Source organism: Saimiri boliviensis, chromosome 14, assembly GCF_048565385.1.
Source record: "Saimiri boliviensis isolate mSaiBol1 chromosome 14, mSaiBol1.pri, whole genome shotgun sequence".
NCBI classification, from domain to species: domain Eukaryota; kingdom Metazoa; phylum Chordata; class Mammalia; order Primates; family Cebidae; genus Saimiri; species Saimiri boliviensis.
In genome coordinates this window covers 7,693,468-7,718,287 of record NC_133462.1, presented here as the reverse complement: position 1 = coordinate 7,718,287, position 24,820 = coordinate 7,693,468, and the positions used below count along the sequence as shown (strand labels likewise).

Sequence of the window (24,820 nt, the reverse complement as noted above, 5' to 3'; positions counted from 1 at the left end):
ACGGGGATCCCCAAATCCAGACAGCCCCTGGCCTGCCCTCCTTGCCACGTGACAAAGGGGTTGTGCAATCCAGCCCCCTCCCCTGGCCCCCTCCCTGAGGGGATTTTTGAGGAGGGCCGAGCTTGTGGCCAGCGGGCACCCTCCTCCCCCTGGCAGGGGCTGGGCCAAGATATAAATAGGGGCGGCGGCTGCAGCGGGCTGCACACAGCCCGCCCGGCACCACCATGCTCGCCCTGGAGGCTGCACAGTAAGTGAGGGCCCCCAAACCTGCACTCGGGGTCCCCACCTGCACTGCCCCTCTGTGGGGCCTCACCCACCCCACGGGCAGCGGTCTCTCTGCTCCTCAGGGCAGGTGCGTGGGAGAGGAGGGGAGGGGTCTGCCCTTTCTCCTGCCCCTTCGGGTTCTGTTCCCTCTTCACTTCGGACTCTCCATCCCCCCAGTGCCTGTCTTTCCTGGTCCCCAAAGATCTCATGTCCTCAGGACACTTGCTAGCGTGCTCTCCTGCAGGCATCCTCCTGGGCTCACTCTGCTGTCTGCGACTCCTGTCTCCCCGGGTCTCCCCGGGTCTGCTCCCTCTGTATCTGGCATCTCCTGGCTCTCCGTGTTCTGCCTCTTGCTCTCTGTCTCTGCCTGTCTCTGTGTCTCTGTCTCCAGTTTTCTCTGCCTTTTCATTTCCTTCTGCCCCACCCTCACCGCCAGTGCGTCCCGTTGAGGCTCCAGGAATCCTCCCTGCCTCTGGGTGTGAATTTGCACACCTTTCTCCCCATCCAACCTCTCCTCACGCCTCCTCATCTGAGTCTCCTCCGGGTTTCCCCCTTTCCACCCAGACATCTCGGCATCCCTCACCTCTGGTCCAAGCTGGACCCATTTAACTGACTTGCCACCAAGGCCCCACTTGGCCCAGGCTCCCTCTCCATCTCACACCTCCGTTCCGGGGACTTTCTCTCCCTCGCTTTCCCTGCTTCTCCCCACCAGGATGTCTATGCAAATTCTGGGGAGGAGGGGGACATTTGCCTGCCCCCTACCCCCCCTACTTCCTGTCCCAGCAGTGGGTAGTGGGGGAGTCGGGTGAATGTGGTGGGGCTGGTCCCTCACACAGGGCTGCGGCGGTGACAGCTGCTGCCTCCTCCCCATCAGCCCCCAACCACTTTGAGGCTCAGGTGGCTGGAGGCAGCCTTGACATACTACTGTGTCTCCCCTCCTCCAGGCTTGACGGGCCACACTTCAGCTGTCTGGTGAGTCGGGGCCCCTGGGGGCCAGGAGGGGTGGCCCGCTGTGACCTCCCTCGGTGAAGTCTGTTGCTTCCTGCCTCAGTTTCCCCTCCCGCCTCTTCCTGCCACTTTGTTTCTGAACTCCCCCTTGGTATCTCCCACCACCCCCATCCATATCTCCCGTGTCTCTCTTCCCCTCTCAGGCTTGAACCCACTTCCTTGTGATTTCATGTCTCTCTCTGCCCATCTCACATTAAGCAAACGTGTTTATGTGTTCCTTTCCTTCTTTATTCTTCCGTGTTTTTAAATATTGTATCCCATAATAGTTCAGACACGGAATACTATACCCAACACCCTTGAACCCACAACGCAGTCTTGAGAAATCACATCTTACTGATGTGGTTGAAAGAAACCCTTGTTTATGCCCCTCTACATTTACACCCCATCCATGTTTGTTAAATTGAAGTGCAACTTACAAGTCAGTAATGTGACGAATCTTGTGGACACATCAGTGAGTTTTTGCAATATATATATATATATATATATATATATATATATATATATATACACACACCTTGTAGCCACATGGCAGATCAAGATACAGAATGTTTCCATCACTCTGGAACATTCCTTCCTGTCTCTTCTCAGTCAGTACCTTTCTCTGGTATTTCCACCACCAATTTGTAATTTGTTTTGCGGTTTTTTTTTTTTTTTTTTTTTTTTTTTTTTTGAGACAGAATCTCACTCTGTTGCCCAGGCTGGAGTGCAGTGGCATGATCTTGTCTCACTGCAACCTCTGTGTCCCGGGTTCAAGCAATTCTGCCTCAGCCTCCCAAGTAGCTAGGATTACAGGTGTGCAACACCACGCCCACAGAATTTTTGTATTGTTAGTAGAGACAGTGCTTCACCATGTCAGCCAGGCTGGTTTCAAACTCCTGACCTCAAGTGATCCACCCACCTCAGCCTCCCAAAGTGCAAAGATTGCAGGTGTAAGCCACTGTGTCCGGCTGCCTGCTTTTGAACTTCACATAAAGTGAGTCGTGCAGCATGTCCCTTTTGGGGCCTGGCTTCCCTCACTCCACATGAAGTGTGCGTCAGGTGTTTGTCCTTTTTCTTTGCTGTATAGTACTCCATGATTAGCCCCTACCATGGTTTGTGAGCTGTTTCCAGTTGGAGACTCGTAATAAAGGTGCTCAGATGATTCTGGAACAAGGCTATTTGATGCACATGCATTTTCAATTCTCTTGATTAAATGCTGAGGCGTGAGACTGCCAGGGCCTAGACATGATGTGGGTCTAGCTTTTCCTAGACACAAGTTCTTGAAGCAGCAACACATGATTCTTCGGGCAAATCAACATATGGAGGTTTGTTTATTTATTTGAGATGGAGTCTCGCTCTGTCACCCAAGCTGGAGTGCAGTGGCATGATCTCAGCTCACTACAACCTCCACCTCCCAGGTTCAGGTAATTCTCCCGCCTTGGTCTCCCAAGCAGCTGGGATTACAGGCACCTGCCACCAGACCCAGCTAATTTTTGTATTTTTAGTAGAGACGGGGGTTTCACCATGTTGAGCAGGCTGGCCTCGAACTCCTGACCTTGGGCGATCTGCTCACCTCAGCCTCCCAAAGTGTTGGGATGACAGGCGTGAGCCCCACGCGACTGGGCTGGAGGTTTACTTTAAAAGCATTGAAGCCCTGACTCTGTGAAGTGAAAAACTTCCATTTCCCCTTGTCCTTTGCCTCCGGAGACCACCAGGCAGACAAGGCTGGGAGAGTACTTCTGCCCCTTCTGCAGGCGCCCTGACGTGCAGACTGTGTGCCAGTGAGGGGCTGGGGTCTCTTGGTAGCCCACCGTCCTAGCAGGAGCTGGCTGCTGTACGCCCCTCTTGGGTTGTGTCTCTACTCTCTGTATTTCTGTCTCTTTGTCCCTGTCTTTGATGCCTGGTCTCTGTGTCTCTCTGTTGGTCTGTCTCTGATCACTCCAAGTTCCCCTCTTCTCTCCCCTGTCTGTGCTGGAGTCTCCCCAAGGGTCCAGGGTGGGGGTGGGGACTCCCCAAGGCCTGAGATGACCCCTCTTCCCACCCGCACCCTGTATTAGTACCCAGATGGCGTCTTCTATGACTTGGACAGCTGCAAGCATTCCAGCTATCCTGACTCAGAGGGGGCTCCCGGTGAGTGACCCCAGCCCAGGGCCCTTCCTGCCTTGAGGCCCATTTCACAGATAGGGGAGCGGAGGCCCAGGGGAGGTCATCGCCTAGCACAACAGGATAAAGGTGGCCCAGGCCTATAGCCCTCCTCCCCTTTCCTCTCCCACCCATCCGCTCCCTCATGCAAATCCTGGGGTCAAAGATTTGCACAGCCTACAATGGCCTCTCTGTGCTGGGGGCTTAGACTGGGAGGAGGCCTCTGTCAGACCTCCCAGCTCCTGACTCAGTGCCCTTCCCCCAGACTCCCTGTGGGACTGGACTGTGGCCCCACCTGTCCCAGCTGCCCCCTATGAAGCCTTCGACCCTGCAGCAGCTTCTTATAGCCACCCCCAGACTGCCCAGCTCTGCTATGGACCCTCCACCTACAGCCCTGCAGGGAACCTTGAACTGACCCCCAGCCTGGAGGCCCCAGGGCCTGGCCTCCACGCGTACCCCATGGAGGACTTCGCCAGCCAGGTGAGTGGTAAGGGGACAGTTAAAATCAAGCCCGAGCCAGGCATGGTGGTGCACGCCTGTGATTCCAGCTACTTGGGAGGCTGAGATGGGAGGAGGATTGCTTGAGTTCAGAAGGTTGAGGCTGTGCTGAGCTGGGATCACGCCGTTGCACTCCAGCCTGGGCAAACAGAGCAAAACCCTGTGTCAAAAATAAATAAATAAATAAAAGAAGGGCCAGGTGCGGTGGCTCATGCCTGTAATCCCAGCACTTTGGGAGGCCAAGGAGGGCAGATCACCTGACGCTGAGAGTTCGAGACCAGCTTCACCAACATGGAGAAACCCCATGTCTACTAAAAATACAAAATTAGCTGGGTCTGGTGGTGCATGCCTGCAATCCCAGCTACTTGGGACGCTGAGGCAAGAGAATTACTTGAACCCGGGGGGCGGACGGTGCAGTTAGCCGAGATCGCGCCATTGCACTCCAGACAGGGCAAAAAGAGCGAAACTCTGTCTCAAAAAAGAAAAAAAAGAAAACTCAAGCTTGGTCATTTGGTTGAGGTTTGCTGGGTGCCAGGCACTGTACTGAGACTGCACACAGTGACCCCTGCAGCCACCTCCCAGGTTCCGTGCCATTTCTGCCCCACTGAACGAGTGAGTCAAGAGAGGTAGTGACAGGAGGCCAGGGACAGGGCGGACTGGCTTTAGCAGTGTTGGGTCTGCTCTAAGGAGGAACCTCAGGTGCCCTCTGGCCACAGTGTGGTGATCCAAACAAAGGCCAAAGACCAGGCTATCAGCAAAGACGGAGACCAGAGCCAGGAGGGCCACCCCAGGGCCTGAGAGGAGGGAGTGGAGGGAGAGAAGGGGGCCTGGACGTGCAGGTGACCCTGACCTTCCGCAGACCCTGGGTCCCCCGGCATATGCCCCGTACCCCAGCCCCGTGCTGTCAGAGGAGGAAGACTTACCATTGGACAGCCCAGCCCTGGAGGTCTCGGACAGCGAGTCGGATGAGGCCCTCATGGCTGGCCCTGAGGGGAAGGGATCCGAGGCAGGTATGCGGGAGTGGCTGGGGTGGGGGAGATGCCAGCTGGAGGTGGGGGAGGGGGCTGAAAGCACCATGGTTTCCTGGGCTCCGATATGTACTCCATCGCTCAGAGCAGCTCCCAGATCCACACCACCTGCTGGCTGTGTGACTTTGGGTAAGTGCCTCTACCTCTCTGTGCCTAGGTTTCCTGCCTGTACGATAGGGATGGAGGTGATAGTGTCTACCCTCATGAGGTCGTTGGGAGGATTAAATGAGAAAATATGTGTAAATAGGACAGCAGTGCCAGGCACAGAGTGAGTTTTTCAATAAGTCAGCCCCTTCACCATCATTCCCAACACCACAGCAACAGAAATAATCGCGCTATCAGCCCCAATGGTTCAACCCTTGCCCTGCCCCAGTGCCCGACATCCTTTATGCTCAACCCCAGGGAAGCTGGGATCAGTCGTTACTTTCTGTATCTGGGCCTCAGTTTCTCATCTGTAAAATGAGTATCATTGTCATCATCCCTATCTCACGGGGTTATGAGGGAGATTAAGTGAGCTCATAATTGTAAAGTGCCTTGTGAAGCACCTGGCACTACCTGTTTTACAATGGACTGTAAAACTCAACACACAGGCTTGGCGCGGTGGCTCACACCTGTAATCACAGCACTTTGGGAGGCTGAGGCGGGCGGATCACCTGAGGTCAGGGGTTCGAGACCAGCCTGGCCAACATGGCAAAATCCGGTCTCTACTAAAAATACAAAAATCAGGCTGGGCATGGTGGCACACGCCTGTAATCCCAGCGCTTTGGGAGGCCAAGGCGGGTGGATCACAAGTTCAGGAGTTCAAGACCAGCCTGGCCAAGATGATGAAACTTCATCTCTACTAAAAATACAAAAAAAAATTAGCTGAGCATGGTGGCAGGCGCCTGTAATCCCAGCTACTTAGGAGGCTGAGGCAGAGAATTGCTTCAGCTCGAGAGGTGGAGGTTGCAGTGAGCCGAGATTGTGCCACTGCACTCCAGCCTAAAAAAAATTATTTTAATTTAAAAAAAAATTAAAAATCAGCTGGGCTTGGTGGTGCATGCCGATAGTCCCAGCTACGCAGGAGGCTGAGGCAGGAGAATCGATTGAACCTGGGAGGCAGAGGTTGCAGTGAGTCAAGATCATGCCATTGCACTCCAGCCTGGGCAACAAGATCAAAACTCTGTCTCAAAAAAAAAGAAAAAGTATTGGGGCATGGTGGTATATGCCTGTAATTCCAGATACTCAGGATGCTGAGGCGGGAGAATCACTTGAACCCGGAAGGCAAAGGTTGCAGTGAGCTGAGATCGAGTCACTGCACTCCAGCCTGGCAACAGAGCGAGACTTCGTCTCAAAAAAATAAATAAATTAAGTAAAAAATAAAATAGCAGGGTGTGGTGGTGCATGCCTGTAGTCCCAGCTACTTGGGAGGCTGAGTCAGGAGAATTGCCTGAACCCAGGAGGCAAAGGTTGCAGTGAGCCGAGATCGCACCCCTGCACTCCAGCCTGGGTGACAGAGCAAGACTTGTCTCAAAAAAAAAAAAAAAAAAATTCAGCCTCATTAAAAATTTTTTTTTTAGAAGTTGGCCATTTCTCCAGCTCCTGGTCTCCCAGCCTCTCAGCCCAAAGCAGGACAGGGTTCGGGAGAGCCAGGGCACCTGACTCCTGGGCTCCTTGGTTTCTTTTCTTTCTTTCTTTTTTTTTTTTTGAGCTGGAGTTTCGCTCTTGTTACCCAGGCTGGAGTGCAATGGCGCGAACTCGGCTCACCGCAACCTCCGCCTCCTAGGTTCAGGCAATTCTCCTGCCTCAGCCTCCTGAGTAGCTGGGATTACAGGCACGTGCCACCAAGCCCAGCTAATTTTTTGTATTTTTAGTAGAGACGGGGTTTCACCATGTTGACCAGGATGGTCTTGATCTCTGGACCTCGTGATCCACCCGCCTCGGCCTCCCAAAGTGCTGGGATTACAGGCTTGAGCCACCGCGCCCGGCCTCTTTTTTTTTTTTTTTTTTTTGAGACAGAGTCTTGCTCTGTTGCCCAGGCTAGAGTTCAGTGGTGCCATCTTGGCTCACTGCAACCTCCACCTTCCGGGTTCAAGCAATTCTCCTGCCTCAGCCTCCAAAGTAGCTGGGATCATAGGCACCCACACCATGCCCAGCTAATTTTTGTATTTTTTAGTAGAGATGGGGTTTTGCCATGTTGGCCAGGCTGGTCTCAAACTCCTGACCACAGGTGATCCACCAGTCCTGGGCTCACAAAATGCTGGGATTACAGACGTGAGCTACTGTGCCTGCCTAAACAGCTTCATTTGTGCCTAAGGAGGCTTTGGTTCAGAGAAGTTAAGTCAGCTGTTTTAACTTAGGATATTTAAGATGGAGAGGACCTCTCCCATGACCAGGAAACACACAAGATGGAAATAAATATTTTAAAAAATTTATTTGAGACAAGGTCTCCATCTGTCACCCAGACTGAAGTGCATGGCACAATCCCAGCTGACTACTGCTTTGAACTTCCGGGCTCAATCAATCCTCCTGCCTCAGCCTCCTGAGTAGGTGGGACCACAGGCGTGTACCACCACATCTGACTAATTTGTTAAATTTTTGTAGAGGTTAGGTCTCGACACATTGCCCAGGCTGATCTCCAACTCCTGAGGCTACGTGATCCTCCCACCTCAGCCTCCCAAATTGCTGAAGTTACAGTCATGAGCCACCTCACCCAGCCGGAAATAAATATTTTATTGCTTATAGGTCCTGGGCATACATGGCACGCCTGGAGGCTGCACACACACAGGGGTCAGGGAGTGCAGGCAGGGAGGGAGAAAGAGGGACCAGTGGACTGATGCCTTTATTGGTCCAAGGCAACAGGTTTCCTGTGGGTTTTTTTTTTTTTTTTTTTTCGAGATGGAGTTTCGCTCTTGTTACCAAGGCTGGAATGCAATGGCGTGATCTCAGCTCACCGCAACCTCTGCCTCCTGGGTCCAAGCAATTCTCCTGCCTCAGCCTCCTGAGTAGCTGGAACTACAGGTGCACACCACCATGCCCAGCTAATTTTTGTATTTTTAGTAGAGACGGGGTTTCACCATGTTGACCAGGTTGGTCTCGATCTCTTGGCCTCATGATCCACACACCTCAGCCTCCCAAAGTGCTGGGATTATAGGTGTGAGCCACCGCGCCCGGCCAGCGGGGTTTTAATTGGTGGTTCAGGCCAGGAACGGTGGCTCATCCCTATAATCCCAGCATTTGGGAGGCTGATGACCTAACATCAGGAGTTCAAGACCAGCCTGGTCAACATGGTGAAACCCCGTCTCTACTAAAAATATAAAAATTAGCCAGGCATGGTGGTGGTCACCTATAATCCCAGCTACTCAGGAGGCCTAGGCAGGAGAATCTCATGAATCCAGGAGGTAGAGGTTGCAGTGAGCCAAGATCATGCCACTGCACTCCAGGCTGGGCAATAGAGCAAGACTCCATCTCAAAACAAACACACAAACAAATAAATACCATAATTGGTGGGTTGAAAGCAAGCAGGATCAAGTTCCAGGAGGTCATGCTGTGCCTGAGAGGGGGTCACTGAGGCATCTGCCCAGTCCATGCATGGCCATCAAGTAGGCTGTCCGTGGCTGTCCCGCAGGGAGGCGGTCCCCAGGAGGCAGCTGCATAAAGGAGATGTCTGGGGCACCCACACTGAGGAACTGGGGACGTAGATCTGGACCTGGAAAGTGCCGAGGGGGACGGCCCCATTTCCAGCATGAGAAAGTCCAATTTTTGTTTTATTTTTTATTGTTTTGAGATGGAGTTTCACTCTTGGTGCCCAGGTTGGAGTGCCATGGCATGGTCTCAGCTCACAGCAAACTCTGCCTCCTGGGCTCAAGCAATTCTGCCTCAGCCTCCCAAGTAGCTGGGATTATAGTCATCAGCCACCATATTTAGCTAATTTTTGTATTTTTAGTAGAGACGGAGTTTCATCATGTTGGCCAGGCTGGTCTCGAACTCCTGACCTCAGGTGATCCGCCCACCTTGGCCTTCTAAAGTGCTGGCATTAGAGGCGTGAGCCACCGTGCCCAGCCTCCAACTTAATATTTTACATGAATGCTGAGGCAGCCTAAAATTATAAGAATTCAAGCCGGGTACAGTGGCTCACATCTGTAATCCCAGCATTTTGGGAGGCTGAGGTGGGAGGATTGCTTGAGCCCAAGAGTTCAAGACCAGCCTGAGCAACATAGCAAGACCCCATCTCTACAAAAAATAAAACAATTAGCCAGGCATGGTGGTGCGTAGCTGTAGTCCCAGCTATTGGGGAGGCTGGGGCAGGAGGATGAGGTTGCAGTGAACTGTGATTGCTCCACTGCATTCCATCCTGGGTGGCAGAACAAGACCCTGCCTTGAAAAAAAAAATTAAGATGTCACTATGTTACCACCCCAAGGTCACACTGCTGTGAAACAGCAGAGATGGGATTCTTGTAGCCAGTGCCCTGCTTTGAAAACTCCCAGTTATTGGCCGGGTGTGGTGGTGGCTCACGCCTGTAGTCCCAGCACTTTGGGAGGCCGAGGTGGGTGGATCACCTGAGGCCAGGAGTTTGAGACCAGCCTGGCCAACATGGAGAAATCCCGTCTCTACTAAAAATAAGCCGGGTGTGGTTGCGCATGTCTGTAGTCCCAACTACTGGGGAGGCTGAGGCAGGAGAATTGCTTGAAACCAGGAGGAGGCAGCTGTAATGAGCCAAGATCGCACACCACTGAACTCCAGCCTGGGCGACAGCAAGACTCTGTCTCAAAAAAAGAAAGAAAGAAAGAAAGAAACCTAGGAGCCCAGGAGTCAGGTGTCCTGGCCTCTCCGGGGACCCTGTTCCTCTTTGAGCTGAGAGGCTGGGAGACTAGAAGCTGGAGAGATGGCCAGGCCATTGCAAACTGCCTCCAGATCTGTTTGCTTCTCCCTTATAGGCCTTTGAGCAGCGCTGTCAACCCATTTCACAGATTCTTTCATCCACGGGCTCAACACATATGTAATATTACGTGCTGGCTGCAGGGCGGAAGGCAGGACAGATATAAATCCCGAAAATTAAAGCACAGAACATGGAGGGGGCCTGGGGCTGACAGCTTCGGGTGGGGGGGAGTGACTTGCCCCCCCCTCCCGTGGTGAGGGCCGCAGAGCCGGGTGTCTGTAACAGCCACCTCCCTCACCCCACTTCTCAGATCTAGGAGATGGAGTCTGGGTGGGAGTCGCGGAGGAGGCTGGGTGGGGAAAGCGGGGCCTTAGGGACCCCTCACCTAACGCGTGCCCCCGACCCCACCGCAGGCACCCGCAAGAAGCTGCGCCTGTACCAGTTCCTGCTGGGGCTGCTGACGCGCGGGGACATGCGTGAGTGTGTGTGGTGGGTGGAGCCGGGCGCCGGCGTCTTCCAGTTCTCCTCCAAGCACAAGGAGCTCCTGGCGCGCCGCTGGGGCCAGCAGAAGGGGAACCGCAAGCGCATGACCTACCAGAAGCTGGCGCGCGCCCTCCGCAACTACGCCAAGACCGGTGAGATCCGCAAGGTCAAGCGCAAGCTCACCTACCAGTTCGACAGCGCGCTGCTGCCCGCAGCCCGCCGGGCCTGAGCGCACCGAGGCTCCCACCTGCCGAGCCGCTGGGGTACCTCACATCCCAGCCAGGACCCCCTCGGAAGAAAAACGGCGCCCCCACAGCCTAGGCGATAGGACTTAACGCATCCGCACGTGTTGCGGTGGGGAGAGCGCTGCCCTGCCACAGCCCCCAAGCCCAGCCCGGGGCCGTCGGGGATTCCTCACTTGTGCCTGGGGTCCCTCTGGGATTTCTTTATCATGTACGGACTCCCCGGATCCTCATGTTTTGGGTGACAGGACCTATGGACCGCTATACTAGGCGAGGCGGGGTGGCAGTTCTTCCAGAATCCCAAGAGCTTCTCTGGGATTTTCTTGTGATATCTGATAACCCAGCGAGGAGACCTGGGACCTTTTTAAGATCCCTGTGTGTCTGTAAACCCTCAGTCTCATCTGGGCTGGGGGCCCTGCAGCAGCCCTGAGCCCTGTCCAGGGGTCCCTCTTGTCAGATATGAGATCTCCTAGTTATGTCTGGGGCCCTCTGAGAGCCATTATTGTCTCAGCCCTCTTCGCCCATCTATGGCTGTGTTGTCACATCTGTCTCCTCCTCTGTGAGATCCCCGAATTCTCTGGAACCATTCTGCTGTCCCTTTTTTATGTGTCTGGAGTTCCCCAATCACATCGAGGGCTCCTCCGAGGCCCTTTTGTCATGTCTGAAATCACTCTTGAGCCGGTCTGGGGTGGGGGATGGGGGAGTCAGTGAAACGTGTCTGGTCTGGGCCCTGTCAGGGACACCCTTGTGATATCTGGGATCCTCCAATCACATCTGAGACCTCCTAGGATCTCCATCTGATATGCCCTTGAGGGACCCCACCCTTCCTGGTGGCCCTCCCTGTGGCCATGCTGAGAACCACTCTGGCCATGAGATTGATTTCTGGGTGATCATGGCAGCCTCCCACCTATTAATTTCTTTTTCTTGCGCCGGGCGCGGTGGCTCAAGCCTGTAATCCCAGCACTTTGGGAGGCCGAGGCGGGTGGATCACGAGGTCGAGAGACCGAGACCATCCTGGTCAACATGGTGAAACCCCGTCTCTACTAAAAGTGCAAAAAATTAGCTGGGCGTGGTGGCACGTGCCTGTAATCCCAGCTACTCAGGAGGCTGAGGCAGGAGAATTGCCTGAGCCCAGGAGGCGGAGGTTGCGGTGAGCCGAGATCGCGCCATTGCACTCCAGCCTGGGTAACAAGAGCGAAACTCTGTCTCAAAAAAAAAAAAAAAAATTTCTTTTTCTTTTCTTTTCTTTCTTTCTTTCTTTTTTTTTTTTTTTTTGAGACGGATTCTCGGCTGAAGTGCAGTGACACAATCTAGGCTCACTGCAACCTCTGCCTCCTGGGTTCAAGCGATTCTCCCGCCTCAGCCTCCCAAGTAGCTGGGATTACAGGCGCATGCCACCATGCCTGGCTAATTTTTTTTGTATTTTTAGTAGAGATGGGGTTTCACCATGTTAGCCAGGATGGTCTCAATTTCCTGACCTCCTGATCTGCCTGCCTTGGCCTCCCAAAGTGCTGGGATTACAGGTGTGAGCCACTGCATCCGGCCCCACCCATGTTATTTCTAACCAGAGGTCTCAAGGTGGTCACCCCTTACCTGTCCCTGGTGGTGGTCTCTTTAGTTCACTGTAGCATGTGGCAGTGGAGGTATGAAGGATCCACATTCACAGTAGACCATCAGCTAGGCAGTGGCTCACACCTGTAATCCCAACGCTTTGGGAGGCCCAGGCAGGGGTCGCTTGAACACGGAGTTCAAGACCAGCCTGGGCAACATAATGAGACTTTATCTCTACAAAGCAAAAAAATTAGCTGGGCATGGTGGTGCACACCTGTGGTCTCAGCTGCTCAGGAGTCTGAGGTGGGAGGATCGCTTGAGCCCAGGAAGTTGAGGCTGTGGTGAGCTGTAATTGTGCCACTGAACTTGGCCTGAGTGACAGAGCCAGAGGCTGTCTTAAAAACAAAAAACAAACAGCAGACCATTCCAAATAGGGAGACTTTGCATAATGCAGATTTCTGCCTTCACTTAAAACTCTGGACGATCTGGAGAGAGTGGGATAGTTTTCGGTGAGGGGTGGGGTGCTGGAACAGGCCAGTAGCCTGTCTTAATGGAGTATTTGTTCTCCAAGCTACCCCAGTGGCTGCCATCCTGGCTGTCTTACCCCAGCAGCTTCTCAAGCCTGTTTGGTCAGCCAAGAGGCCATAGGTCCTTGAGCCCAGGGAGAGGGGAGTGGGGGGAGTGGGGTGGGGGTGGGCAGGTGTCTAGGGTGAATGACTCGCTCCGTCCCAACCTCAGTTTGTCCCTTCTGTGAAAAAGGGAGAGAAGGAGGAAGATCTCAAAAAGCCCTTGTGGCCCAGTGAAGTGGCTCATGCTTGTAATCCCAGCACTTTGGGAGGCCGGTGCAGGTGGATCACCTGAGGTCAGGAGTTCAAGACCACCCTGACCAACATGGTGAAACTCCTGTCTCTACCAAAAATACGAAATTAGCCAGGTGTGGTGGTGCATGCCTGTAGTCCCAGCTACTTGGGAGGCTGAGGCAGGAGAATCGCTTGAACCCGGGAGGTGGAGGTTGCAGTGAGCCGAGATCTCGCCCTATACTCTGGTTCTGAGCAACAAGAATGAAACTCCTTCTCAAAAAAAAAGCCTTTGCAGACCTGTTGAGCCTTTGACACATCACCTGAAATCCACCCCACTCCTGGGAGGAGGAGAAGGAGGACGATGACGAGGAGGAGGAGGGAATACTAGTGACCCAGAGACACCAGACTTCCATGTGGAGGCACACAGTGGCTGGTGGCAGAGCCAAGGCTGGGACCTGCCCTCAAGAGGAGTGGGGAGGCGGAGGGAGGAAGGGCGGGCAAAACGTCCTCCCCAGGGCCCCCTGCAACAAAGAAGGTACTTTTTATAAAAGCTATCATTGTCACCCTAAATGTAGAATAAAGTATGACAAATTGAGGTAGACAGACCTCCTGGGACCTTTTGTGAGGGACTGCAGTCGTGCCCTTCCACTGGGACCACAGGCTTTGTCAGAGCCGTCACGGGTGATGATGACAGGGGCGTTCAAAGAGACAATTACATGCTGGCGCGGTGGGTGGCTCTATAATCCCAATACTAATCCCAACACTTTGTGGGGGCCGAGGCAGGAGGATAGCTTGAGTCCAGGAGTTCGAAACCAGCCTGGGCAAGACAGTGCATGCCCCCCCCCCCCGCCGCCGCCGCCGCCCACCCGTCTACGAAAAATACAAAATTAGCCGGGTGTGGTGACGTATGCCTGCAGTTCCAGCTACTCTGAACTTCTGAGGTGGGAGGATCACTTGAGTACGGGAAGTCGAGCCTGCAGTGAGCGGTGATCCTGCCACTCCCCTCCAGCCTGGGCGACAGAGCGAGACCCTGTCTCAAAAACAAAAAACGCAAAGAGATCATACAGCAAAACCCGTCTGAAACTTGAATGCCGAGAAATAAGAGGCTTGACGTGCAGGCACAGAGTGTTCCGTTTGTTTTATGTCTTTCTCTCTTCCTGCCAATTGAATGTCTCCACCTCCTCCCGGCTTCCCCTTCCTTCTGGGTCTCCGTCCCCTGCCCTCGGAATTGAGCCCTCCGGCTGGCGGCGCGGGGCGGGGAAGAGGCTCCAGGTGGCCGCGCCACTGCAGGCCCGAGCCCCTCCCCAACTGCGCGGGGCTCTCCGGAGCGCCGTGGCAGTCTGCCTGGCAACCCGTGACGTCACACGGGGCTGACGTCGGATTGGCTGATGCTCCCTGGAGGCGCAGAACTTTCCGGCTCGTAGGGGGTTTTGGAAAAGGAGGGGTGGGAAGATGAGTAGGAAGAAAGAGAGAAGGGACTTGTTTTTCCTCACACCGGGTCCCTCGCGCCGCGTTACTAGCTAGGTGGTCCCCCACCTTAACCCTAAGTCCTCAGCACCCTTTCCCCCCTCCCCCCCCACAACACCTGGTGTCCCCCAGGCCCCGCCCTCCCCAGGCCCCGCCCCCTCGGCGCCCGCCGCGTCCAGCGCCTCCCCATTCAGAAAGTCGCGGGTCTCCCTGCCGGGAAGGGCGCCAACGTCCGGGCAGCCCTCCAGGGCCTTCCCAGCCTCTCGCCCGCCCCCGCCGGGGACGCCCGACCCCTACCCGCGTCCGGTGCCCGCTCCGGGAAGAGTCGCGGGGAGCGGTCCCAGGAGGGGCGGCGGCCAGTCCGCGTCCCAGGTGGCCCGAGCCCAGGCCTTCGGGTTTGCCTAGGCCGGGGCGCGAGACTCCGGAGTCCCAGAGCCCCGGCGCCCTTCCCGGAGGCACAGGGACTTCCTCCCCCCTCCGTCGTCCTGCCTACGCTGGGAAACCGGACCCTCCCTCCCGGCTCCGGTTTCCCGAAAACTCCTGACTTGCAGATGCTAAGAATGGCTTCCTAGACCCTGTTCCTCCCCGCCCTGCTTCATGCCAGAGCTCTGGCCCGCAGCCCTTGCCCCCTTGAGACTCTCAATCTCTTCCTCTTCTTCCTCCTGGGAGCCAGGCGTCCAGGCGCTCCTTTCTAGAAAACCCAAGAATCTGGGACCCCGGTTGCTTCTGCTCCCAGACTCAGGGGTCCAGGCACCCAGCCCCCTCCTCCCTGAGACCCTGGAAGTCCAAGCCCCAGCCTCCCTCCCCCGTCAGACCCAGGTGTCCGAGCCCCAGCCCTTCCTCCCTCGGGACCTGGCTCTCAGCCATCTCTCTTGGTCCAGCTGTTATTTCTCGCCCTTTAGAACATGCAGGCGGAATGTGGGGCGGCCCCAAGGTCTCATACCTCCTGGAGCCTTCTGGGAGTCTCAGGACTCCTTAAAAGGCTCCCCCTGGGGGCCCACCTGTCCTCCCTAGGGCTTAGCGAGAGGCAGCTGCGGTCAGAGGAGCGGGAGGAGGTGCTTCAACATGCCTGAGGCAAAACCAGGTGGCTCCGGGACCCCCTCCCTGTGTGGGGATGGATGGGGCTCTTCTTTTCTGAATGGGTATTGGGGATTTGTAAGGTTGGGAGGAGGAGGGGCCATCTCTGTGTGACGAGGAGGCTCTCTTTTTTGTGTGGAATGGGGGTTCCCCTGTGTGTAGGGTGAAGGTCTCGGCTCTGCATGGGGAAGAGGGTCCCCTTCCCTTTGTGACAGGATTTTCCTTCCTTGTATGAAATGGGGGTGGTCTCATATCTGTGTGGGATGAGGGATCCCCTTCACTCTGCAGGTAAGTGATTACTTGTGATTGGGGACACCCATCTCTCATGGAGATGGGGTTGTAAGTTGGATTCCTTTTGCTTGATGAGGATGGGGGTCCTATGTGTGTAGACTGGGGAGGTCTTTATTTATTTACTTTTTTATTTTTTTACATTTTTTGTATATGGAGTTTTGCTCTGTTGCCCAGGCTGGACTGCAGTGGTGCAATCTCGGCTCACTGCAACCTCCACCTCCCGGGTTCAAGCAGTTCTCCTGCCTCAGGTAGCTGGGATTACAGGTGTGCACCACTATGCCTGGCTAATTTTTATATTTTTATTAGAAACTGGGTTTCCCCATGTTGGCCAGGCTGGTCTCGAACTCCTGACCTCAGGTGATCCACACGCCTCGTCCTCCCAAAGTGCTGGGATGATAGATGTGAGCCCCTGGGTCTGCCCAGACTGGGGGGCCTTTTCACGTGATTGGGTCCACATTCAGGGATGGCATCCTCCCAGCAGGGTCTGGGCCACTTCTTGGAGCGAAGACTCAGAGGGGGCCACGTGCAGTGGCTCACACCTGTCATCCCAGCACTTTGGGAGGCCGAGGCAGGAGGATTGCGTGAGACTAGGAGTTCAAGACCAGCCTGGACCCCATGTAGAGACCTTGTCTCTGCAAACAGTTAAAAATTAACCAGGTGTAGTGGTGCATGCCTATAGTCCCAGTTACTTGGGAGGCTGAGACGGGAGGATCGTTTGAGCCTGGGCAGTCGAGACTGCAGTGAGCTGTGATCATACCACTGCACTCCAGCCTGGGTGACAGAGTGAGACCCTGTTTCAAAAGCAATAATAAAAATTTCCCGGTTCAGTGGCTCACATCTGTAGTCTCAGCACCTTGGGTGCCCAAGGTTTGTGGATCGCCTGAGCCCAGGAGTTTAAGCCCAGCCTGGCCAACATCGTGAAACCCTGTCTCTACAAAAAACACAAACCTAGCTGGGCTTGTGGGTGTGTGCCTGTAGTCCCAGCTATTCAGCAGTCTGAGGCAGGAGGATCACTTGAGCCTGGGAGGCAGAGATTGCAGTAAGCCTAGATCTTGCCACTGCACTCTACCCTAGGAGACAGAGCAAGATACTGCTTGGGGAAAACAAACAGACTCTTAGGCGCTTTCTTTGTAGGATATGGGGTGATTGTGGGCATAAAGATGAGTGGTTCTGGCTAGGCGCGGTGGCTCACATCTGTAATCTCAGCATTTGGGGAGGCCGAGGCGGATGATTCACAAGGTCAGGGGTTCGAGACCAGCCTAACCAACACAGTGAAACCCTGTCTGTAACTAAACATACAAAAATTAGCCAGCGTGCTGGTTCATGCCTGTAATCCCAGCTACTCAAGAGGCTGAGGCAGGAAAATTGCTTGAATCTGGGAGGCAGAGGTTACAGTGAGCTGAGATTGCATCACTGTGCTCCAGCCTGGGTGACAGAGCAAGACTCCATCTCAAAAAAAAAAGAAAAAAAAAAAAAGATTAGTGGTTCCCATCTGCATGGAGTCACAGGAGATGTCTCTGTATTAAGGGTTGGGGAGCTTCATTTTTATGGGCACTGAGGTTTCCCTGTGTAGGAATTAGGAGGCTTTCTTCATATCGGGAATGGGGTCTTTTCTGTGGGGTTTGGGGACCTTGTTTGATTGGGACTGGGGAACACTCTCTATGGAGATGAGGCTTTCTATGAGGAACTCACCGCAGGAGACACACACCGCTGGGCAGACCCCCTCCTGGGATGTGTGGTCCACTGGCATCAGGCCGAGCAGGCTGTGGGGTAGGTCCGGCCCCTGCTGTAGCTACAGACCCATCCAGCAAGGAACAGCAGGCAGGGCAGGGAAGGATGCTGGGGTCAGCACCAGGTGTCCAGTTTCCAGCCCGGAGGGAGAGCTAATTATACCCCTGGACCCAAAAGGTCAGGGCCTGGTGGCCTGGGCAGATGGGGCAGGGCCTGCTGGGGGTAAGGGAAACCCGATCCCGCAGATTCTCAGATAAATTTATACCTAGGGTGGGGGCCTGGACTCCTGGGTCTGAGGGAGGAGGGGCTGGGGGCCTGGACTCCTGGGTCTGAGGGAGGAGGGGCTGGGGGCCTGGACTTTTGGGTCAGAGGGAGGAGGGGCTGGGGGCCTGGACTCCTGGGTCTGAGGGAGAAGGAGCTGGGGGCCTGGACTTTTGGGTCAGAGGGAGGAGTGTTCTGACTGCATGCTCAACGGTGAATGTCCCCTACCTTACAGTGGCCAAAAAGGCCCCCAAAGGCAAAGAAGCCCCCAAGGAGGCTCCCCCTAAGGAGGCGCCTGCAGAGGCCCCCAAAGGTGAGGAGGTGTCCCCTGGGCTCAGCTGGCCTGGTTTCTCATCTCCATCCTCCCCGACGCACCGCACCCCGGCCTTCCCCCAGCCTCTGTCCTTGAATCTGTGCCCACATAGCCCCAGGGCTGACCTACGCCTCCCATGCTCCCAGGCTTCCTGGGGCTCCCTGGCACCCCCACGAAGAGCCCAGCACCTCGGCTGGCTTCAGCTCCTGTCAACTGGCTGATTGATCGCCAAGTTCTGCCCCAATCTCTAAACGTCTCCCACCCCAAAGGTCCATTGAGTGACCTTCAGATGAAGAAGTCGAGGCCCAAAGGGGTGGGGGAGTCTGGCCAAGGTCACACAGCCACAAGGTTGACCAGTGGCCTTTCCCAGGCCAGGAAAAGCCATTTCACCCGCATGATGTTTGGTTTCTGAGCAGAGGGTCCCTCTCTGTCTCTAAGTCCCTTCCCCAAAGCGGCCCACTGTCCCCTCCCCAGCCCATCTCAGACTTCCTCATCCTAATCCTGTCCCCTGAGCAGAAGCTCCACCTGAGGACCCGTCCCCAACTGCAGAGGAGCCTACTGGAATTTTCCTGAAGAAGCCAGACTCGGTCTCAGTGGAGAATGGTGAGGGGAACCCTGGGGAGAAGGGGCTGGAGGCCTGGACCCCTGAGTCTGAGGGAGGAGGGGCTGGGGCCTGGACCCCTGAGTCTGAGGGAGGAGGGGCTGGGGCCTGGACCCCTGGGTCTGAGGGAGGAGGGCCTGGGGCCTGGACCCCTGAGTCTGAGGGAGGAGGGGCTGGGGCCTGGACCCCTGAGTCTGAGGGAGGAGGGGCTGGGGCCTGGACCCCTGGGTCTGAGGGAGGAGGGCCTGGGGCCTGGACCCCTGAGTCTGAGGGAGGAGGGGCTGGAGCCTGGACCCCTGGGTCTGAGGGAGGAGGGCCTGGGGTTTGGACCCCTGGGTCTGAGGGAGGAGGGGCTGGGGTCTGGACCCCTGGATCTGAGGGAGGAGGGGCTGTGGGCTGGACCCCTGGGTCTGAGGGAAGAGGGGCTGGGGACTGGACTCCTGGGTCTGAGGGAGGAGGGGCTGGGGTCTGGACCCCTGGGTCTGAGGGAGGAGGGAGCTGAGGCCAGGACTCCTGGGTAGGAGGGAGGAGGGGGGGTCTCTCACCCTCAGTCTCCCTCTGGAGAGCCTTAGGTTCCTGCCTGAGCCTCCTCCCACTCTGCCCCGTTACTCATCTCGTGTAGGGCAGGACGTGGTGGTTGTGGCCAAGGTGAACGGGAAGGAGCTCCCGGGCAAACCAACCATCAAGTGGTTCAAGGGGAAGTGGCTGGAGCTGGGCATCAAGAGTGGCGCCCGCTTCTCCTTCAAGGAGTCCCACGATTCCGCCAGCAATGTGAGGACACCCTGGGACCGAGGGCCAGCGGGCGGGACTGGGGGTTGTGCCGGACATGCTTCTCAGAAGCCCCATTGTCTGAGGCATCACTGTGGGCCTGGAACCGGAGATGGGGTGTTGGGGAGTGGGCCCTCTGGGGAGAGATTATGGGGGGCAGAGAGGAGGGTACCTGGCGTGGGGCAGGATGCACCTGGGCTTGGTCAGCAAGCTCCCTCCCAGCAAGGCCTGAGGGAGCCAGGGACATGGGCCCCAGAAGTTCCGAAGGGTCAGGTGTGAGGAGACAGAGCTGGTCACCAGGTGCTGAGCCCCTCTCGGTCTCCATTGCCCGTCCCCCCATGGGGTCGGGGTGAAGACTTGGAGACCAACTATGAATGGACTCTGGGGAATATGGGGTGGCGCTAGAGGGTGGTCCCGTGCACCCACGCCCCCCATCCTGGACACAGGTGTACACCGTGGAGCTGCACATCGGGAAGGTGGTACTGGGGGATCGTGGGGATTACCGCCTCGAGGTCAAAGCCAAGGACGCCTGTGACAGCTGTGGCTTCAACATCGATGTGGAGGGTATGCTGGTGCGGGGTGGGAAAGCAGAGGGTTCTGCCTCTGGGGGAGGAGGACAGGTGTACCAGCCAGGTGTCTGGAGAGCACACAGGCATAGGTTTTTGGAGGAGGGAGTGCAGATTCGGGAGTCAGAATATTCAAACTCGGGGAGACTTAGCTTAGCATGGGAGGAGGTCTGGATTTGGGGGGTGAACGTGTTCAGGGTTTGGGGATGCACTGCAAAAGCTTAGGAGGTGAGTTATGCACATTCCAGGACTGAGCAAGTAGGCATAAAGGCTTGGGAAGTGAGGGTATCCAGGTTTAGAGAATAAGGGTGTGTGGGTTTAGGGCGAGGGTGTACAGGATTAACAGGCAGTTACATGGATTCGAGGGCACATATATGGACCCCCAAGTGTGTCTGGGCCCTGGGGGTCTGCAGCCCAGAATGTGTGAGGGCTTAAATGTGGGGTGCACAGGAAATGAGATTGTCCAGGCCCGGGGAGAAAGACATGGTGATCCAGGTGCGGGGGGTGTAGGCTGCTGAGAGAGGGTGGAGCGTGGCAGCCAGGGAAATGAGTGTGAGCTCTTCTAGAACTAGAGGGTGCCCAGGCCTTAGTGAGGGTGTGCTGGTTCAACAGATGGAAGAAGGGGGCCTGGAAGGGGTTGTGCCAGCCTGGGGACCGGCTCTCAGTCTTAGATCAGCCCTGGCCTCACCTTCCCTTCTCCCACCACCTCTCCCCAGCACCCCGTCAGGATGCCTCTGGGCAGAGTCTAGAAAGCTTCAAGCGTTCGTAAGTGACCCCAGGCCCTTACCAGGGTCCCAAGGACCGTGGAAGACTCTCCCTTGGGAGGGGGAAAAGGGAGGACTGGGGAAGGCAAGGAGTGGGGATCCTGGGGTGAATCTGAGAGGTCAAGACTTACACCCCCTCTCAATGGCCACAGGGGTGAAGGGAAGTCGGATACTGCAGGTGAGCTGGATTTCAGTGGCCTGTTGAAGAAGAGGTGAGCCCCAGACCTGGGACAGACAGGAGAAGAGGGATCAAGGGGAGGAGGTGGTGGTTGGAGCTCCATGGCCCCTGTCTCCTCCTAAACCCACTGCCTATCCCTCTACCCACAGCCCCACCCAGTCACCAGCTGCCATGAGTTCCCCCACCTCCCCACCCTTTAACCCACCATTCTCCTACCCACTCTCAGGTCACACAGACTCTAGTTCACCTGCACCTCCACCTACTCACCCTCCCATCCATCCATCCATCCACTTGTCCACCTGCCAGTCCATCCGCTCACCCATTCATCCAGTCATTTGCCTGTTTATCCATCTACTAATACATTCATTCGCCTACCCGTCCAGTCGCTAATTTGTCTACCTACATATCCATCCGTTAACCATCATGTTCCCGCCTGTTTACCTGCCCGTCTGCCATTACAGTCAGCCTGGCTACGTGGGTAGGTGGATGAGTAACGGGCGAGTGGGATGTTAGATTTCATTGGGAGATGCAGGTGCAGGTGGACAGACAGGTGGGAAGGTGGGTGGGTGGTACGGATGAATGGGTGGTGGAGAGGCGGGAGTATGGGTGCCTCAACAGGCGGGGAAGTGGATGGATGGAAAGGGTGGGTGCAGGATGAAGGGATGGGTTCGTGAATAGGCAGCTGAGTTCACCAATGAACAGGTGAGCAGTTGACACACCCATCCACACAGATAGCCCTCTGTTAGACTGAGCTATGTGAAATTGATGTTCTGTAGGTAAAAGATGATTGAAAGCCTGGGTACAGTGGCTCACACCTATAATCCCAGCATGTTGGGAGACTGAAGCGGGAGGATCGCTTGAGCCCAGGAGTTTAAGACTAGCCTGGGGCCGGGTGCGGTGGCTCAAGCCTGTAATCCCAGCACTTTGGGAGGCCGAGGCGGGTGGATCACGAGGTCGAGAGATCGAGACCATCCTGGTCAACGTGGTGAAACCCCGTCTCTACTAAAAATACAAAAAATTAGCTGGGCATGGTGGCGCGTGCCTGTAGTCCCAGCTACTCAGGAGGCTGAGTCAGGAGAATTGCCTGAACCCAGGAGGCGGAGGTTGCGGTGAGCCGAGATCGTGCCATTGCACTCCAACCTGGGTAGCAAGAGCGAAACTCCGTCTCAAAAAAAAAAAAAAAAAAAAAAAAAAAGACTAGCCTGGGCCACATAGGGAGACCGTGACTCTGAAAAAAAAAAAAAAGGTGAAAGAAAAACTAGCAGAGCATAGGAGCATAGTGGCATATGCCTGCGGTCCTAACTACTTAAGAGGCTGAGATAGGAGGCTCATCTGAGCCCAGGAGATCAAGGCTGCAGTGAGCCATGATCACACCACTGCACTCCAGCCTGGACAACAGAGTGAGATTTTGTTTCAAAAAAAATTAAATATTGGCAATCTCATATGCATTATCTGCTGGTCCACTTACCCATCCTTCCCTTGCCCATCAATCCCCATAACCGCAGCCCTGACAAGTCCATTTACTGATGGATTCATCACTCTGTCTCCAGCTAGCCAGCTGCTCCCTTGGCTACCTCCCATCAGTGTATTCACCCAGCTGTGTAGTAATTTCCCCAGTTATCTATGGAAATAAGAAAATATGGGAAAAAAAATGGTAAGAAATACTCCATGGACTGGGTGTGGTGGCTCATACCTGTAATCCCAGCACTTTGGGAGGCCGAGGCGGGCAGATCACTTGAGGTCGGGAGTTTGAGACCAGCCTGGCCAACATGGCAAAACCCCACCTCTAGTAAAAATACAAAAATCAGCCAGAAGTGATGGCGGGCACCTGTAATCCCAGCTGCTTGGAAGGCTGAGGCAGGAGAATCGCTTGAACTCGGGAGGTGGAGGTTGCCGTGAGCTGAGATCACACCACTGCACTGCAGCCTGGGCAGTGGAGTAAGACTCCGTCTCAAAAAGAAACAACAAAAAAGAAATACCCAGTGGGGACCATGCCGGGAAGAGGCCAGGAGACCCCAGGAGGAGGCTGGGACAATTGACCAGGCAGGAAGGAATAAGGCCCCTAAAGGGAAGGGGACTTGAGTGAGTCGCAGAGCGAGTGAGTGAAGAAGGCAGAGGGACACCCTCCCCTCCTCTCTCCCTCATGGCCCCTGTGTCTTCCCCCACCCCCCAGGGAGGTGGTTGAGGCGGAGAAGAAGAAAAAGAAAGACGACGATGACCTCGGTATCCCCCCGGAGATTTGGGAGCTCCTGAAAGGGGCGAAGAAGAGCGAGTATGAGAAAATCGCCTTCCAGTATGGCATCACCGACCTCCGCGGCATGCTGAAGCGGCTGAAGAAGGCCAAGGTCGAGGTCAAAAAGAGTGCAGGTCAGCCCTGGTCTGGGGGGAGCTGGGCCCTGCACCCTGGGACCCCCAGCCTCTTGGGTATCTGATGGTTGGGCCCCCAGACCTATCTTTTCGAGGTCCCAATGAGGTCGGAGGCAAGACCCAACTCCAGAGGTGGGCCTTGGACACCGGACCAAATTGAGGACTAGCTAAAACAGGGACGGGGTGGCAGCAGCTTTCCATCGGACACGCCCACCAGTGTACCCTGTCAGTTAACCATGGCTATAGCAACAGCTGGGAGTTACTGCCCCTTTCCATGGCAACAAACAGACCACCCAAAAGTTACCACCCTTTTCCTAGCAATTTCTGTATAACCCACTCCATAATCTACGGGTAATTAAAAGTGGGTACCAGTCTGACTGCAGCATTGCCTGAAGCGGTTGCTCTCTGTCTGTGGGGTAACCCTGTTCTGCAGGAGCAGTCGGGGGGGCCGTCACACTGCCGCTTCAATAAAGCTGTTTTTGGGCTGGGCGCAGTGGCTCACACCTGTAATCCCAGCACTTTGGGAGGCTGAGGTGGGGCACATCCCCTGAGGTCAGCAGTTCGAGACCAGCCAGGCCAACATGGTGAAAGCCCCATCTCTACTAAAAATGCAAAAATCAGCCGAGTGTGGTGGCATGCGCCTGTAATCACAGCTACTCGGGAGGTGGTGGCAGGAGAATCGCTTGAACCCGGGAGGTGGAGGTTGCAGTGAGCCGAGATTGTTTCACGGCACTCTAGCCTGGGGGATGCAGTGAGACTCTGTCTCAAAAAATAAAGCAAGCAAGCAAGCTGTTTTTCTCTACCTTCCGCTGGCTTGCCCTTGACTTCTTTCCTGGGTGAGGCCAAGAGCCCTTGCAGGCTAAGCCCCACTGTGGGGCCCCCTGCCCTGCATCACCACCAAGGGAGTTCTCAGGGACCTCCAAGTTCATAGGAGGCCTCCTGACTTCCTCACTTTGACCTTGGAGAGCTCTTGGCCTGGGGAGGGAGATGTGGTGCCTTTGGGGATGACCAGGGCAGTGAGGACCACTGGCTTGCGTCCCCTCTGCACGCTTCCATCTCCAGCATTCACAAAGAAGCTGGATCCAGCCTACCAAGTGGACAGAGGCAACAAGATCAAGCTTATGGTAGAGATCAGCGACCCAGACCTGCCCCTCAAGTGGTACAAGAACGGCCAGGAGATCAAACCAAGCAGCAAGTATGTGTGGGGTGGGCGGTCCCTGTGTGGGGGAGATCCCAGTCCAGAGAAAACGCCCGGAGACAAGGCCCATCACTCTTACCCAGAGAGGGCACACTCACCCCTGTATGAAAAGTACAAATACCTCACTAGAAAAATAGACTAGGCCAGGTGTGGTGGCTCACATCTGTAATCCCAGCACTCTGGGAAGCTGAGGTGGGAAGATTGCTTGAACCCAGGAGTTCAAGACCAGCCTGGACAACGCAACAAAACCACACCTCTACAAAAAATAAACAAAATTAAGGCTGGCCGTGGTGGCTCATGCCTGTAATCCAAGCACTTTGGGAGGCCAAAGAGGGTGGATTACCTGAGCTCAGAAGTTCGAGACCAGCCTGGGCAACATGCTGA

At 55.4% G+C, this 24,820-nt stretch overlaps 2 protein-coding genes across 2 annotated transcripts in view; both read left to right on the top strand.

Annotated features, from left to right (window-relative positions):
- Positions 1 to 213: 213 nt before the first annotated feature.
- Positions 214 to 10,736, top strand: SPIB (Spi-B transcription factor). The gene is made up of 6 exons (XM_003940396.3): positions 214 to 247; positions 1,209 to 1,236; positions 3,309 to 3,381; positions 3,659 to 3,873; positions 4,751 to 4,901; positions 10,192 to 10,736. Exons 1-6 carry the CDS (start codon positions 225 to 227, stop codon positions 10,488 to 10,490), a joined length of 789 nt encoding a protein of 262 aa, XP_003940445.1. The 5' UTR covers positions 214 to 224; the 3' UTR covers positions 10,491 to 10,736.
- A 3,920-nt stretch (positions 10,737 to 14,656) lies between these two features.
- Positions 14,657 to 24,820, top strand: part of MYBPC2 (myosin binding protein C2) — a 38,572-nt gene continuing 28,408 nt past the window's right edge. The window contains exons 1-9 of the mRNA XM_003940397.4: positions 14,657 to 15,405; positions 17,917 to 17,994; positions 18,511 to 18,597; positions 19,218 to 19,366; positions 19,810 to 19,927; positions 20,646 to 20,694; positions 20,846 to 20,905; positions 23,045 to 23,238; positions 24,301 to 24,433. Coding sequence (XP_003940446.1) covers positions 15,387 to 15,405; positions 17,917 to 17,994; positions 18,511 to 18,597; positions 19,218 to 19,366; positions 19,810 to 19,927; positions 20,646 to 20,694; positions 20,846 to 20,905; positions 23,045 to 23,238; positions 24,301 to 24,433 — 887 coding nt within the window. The 5' untranslated portion in view covers positions 14,657 to 15,386. The remainder of the gene's footprint in view (positions 15,406 to 17,916; positions 17,995 to 18,510; positions 18,598 to 19,217; positions 19,367 to 19,809; positions 19,928 to 20,645; positions 20,695 to 20,845; positions 20,906 to 23,044; positions 23,239 to 24,300; positions 24,434 to 24,820) is intronic.

Excerpts from the sequence above, each read along its gene's own strand:
- SPIB (XM_003940396.3), top strand. The coding sequence starts at position 225 with ATGCTCGCCCTGGAGGCTGCACA. Across the intron at positions 3,382-3,658 it reads TGACTCAGAGGGGGCTCCCG|ACTCCCTGTGGGACTGGACT; the intron begins GTGAGTGACCCC and ends CCCTTCCCCCAG. Across the intron at positions 4,902-10,191 it reads GGGGAAGGGATCCGAGGCAG|GCACCCGCAAGAAGCTGCGC; the intron begins GTATGCGGGAGT and ends ACCCCACCGCAG.